Consider the following 1,081-nt stretch of genomic DNA (forward strand, 5'->3'; position numbering starts at 1 on the left):
CCGCTGCCGCGCTCCAGCTCGGCCAGCACGCTGCTCTCAAAGGTCAGCGCCGCCACTCGGAAGAAGAAATCCCGCACGTTCTCCCCTGCCCCACGGGAAGAAGAGACCCCCTGAGCGCCCCCCGACCCGGCTGATGTGGGATCTGCAGCCCTTCACCCCGCTGGGACTCACCAGTGAGTGAGGACACAGCCCAGTACTCTGCCTGCATCTCCTGGGCCACCTTGAGAGCGTCCTTCTCCATCAGGCTGTACTGGGCCGGGGTCTGCCAACCAGGCCGGGCACGGGTGGGTGACAGGGACAGCCGGGGCACGGTTTGCCCACAGGGAGGGGGTCACACTCACGCTCAGATCCTTCTTGGAGCCCACCAGGAAGAGGATCACGTTGGATGGGTCGTTCTCCTTCAGGGCGTCAGCCAGCCACTGCCTGTGGGAGCCACTGTCACCAGCTGCTGGCCAAGCACTGTCCTTGTGCTCACAGAGCACAGCAGCCCCACAGCCCCTCTCTGTCCAGCCCTTAAGGTCCCTGCTCTCATCCCTGGCCCCACCCCTGGGCCATGTGTCACCTACCGTGTGTGCTCCAGGGACCCCACGTCGTTGACATCGAAGACAATCACGATGGCTGGAGGAGGAAGGAGGGTGAGATGGGGACAGGGACAGGGACAGAGGGTGGGCAGCTGGGCTGCAGGGGGAGCTCACCCTGTGCTCCCCGGTAGTAGGTGGAGGCGATGCACTTGAAACGCTCCTGGCCGGCCGTGTCCCACCTGGGGGGGTGTGGGAGGTGAGGGGGGTTGCAGGGGTGTGTGGGGAGAGGGGCTGGCAAATACTCACAGCTGCAGGCTGAAGGGCACCCCCAGCACCTCAAACCGCTCCATCTCAAAATCCACCCCGATGGTCGCCTTGTAGTTCTTGTCGAAAGTGTCCTTGCAAAACCTGGGGGGGAGTCAGGGGAGTATCAACATCCCCTGACCCCCGTGGGGGCTCAGTGCCCCCCGCCAGAGCTGGGCTCAGCCCAAGGTGCTGCTGCCCTTTGGGGGAGAGGGGTCGCTTCCCCCCCTCTCCATTCCCCTGCCAGCCTCCCTGGG

At 64.9% G+C, this 1,081-nt stretch overlaps 1 protein-coding gene across 1 annotated transcript in view; it reads right to left on the reverse strand.

Moving 5' to 3' along the window:
- Positions 1-2: 2 nt before the first annotated feature.
- Positions 3-1,081, reverse strand: part of RAB34 (RAB34, member RAS oncogene family) — a gene marked incomplete at its 3' end in the record, with an annotated part of 2,647 nt that continues 1,568 nt past the window's right edge. Inside the window, exons 3-8 of the mRNA XM_005425492.3 lie at positions 828-937; positions 696-760; positions 567-618; positions 342-423; positions 172-262; positions 3-85 (exon numbers count right to left, since the gene is read on the reverse strand). Coding sequence (XP_005425549.3) covers positions 3-85; positions 172-262; positions 342-423; positions 567-618; positions 696-760; positions 828-937 — 483 coding nt within the window. The remainder of the gene's footprint in view (positions 86-171; positions 263-341; positions 424-566; positions 619-695; positions 761-827; positions 938-1,081) is intronic.

This window comes from Geospiza fortis, unplaced genomic scaffold (genome assembly GCF_000277835.1).
Source record: "Geospiza fortis unplaced genomic scaffold, GeoFor_1.0 scaffold425, whole genome shotgun sequence".
NCBI classification, from domain to species: domain Eukaryota; kingdom Metazoa; phylum Chordata; class Aves; order Passeriformes; family Thraupidae; genus Geospiza; species Geospiza fortis.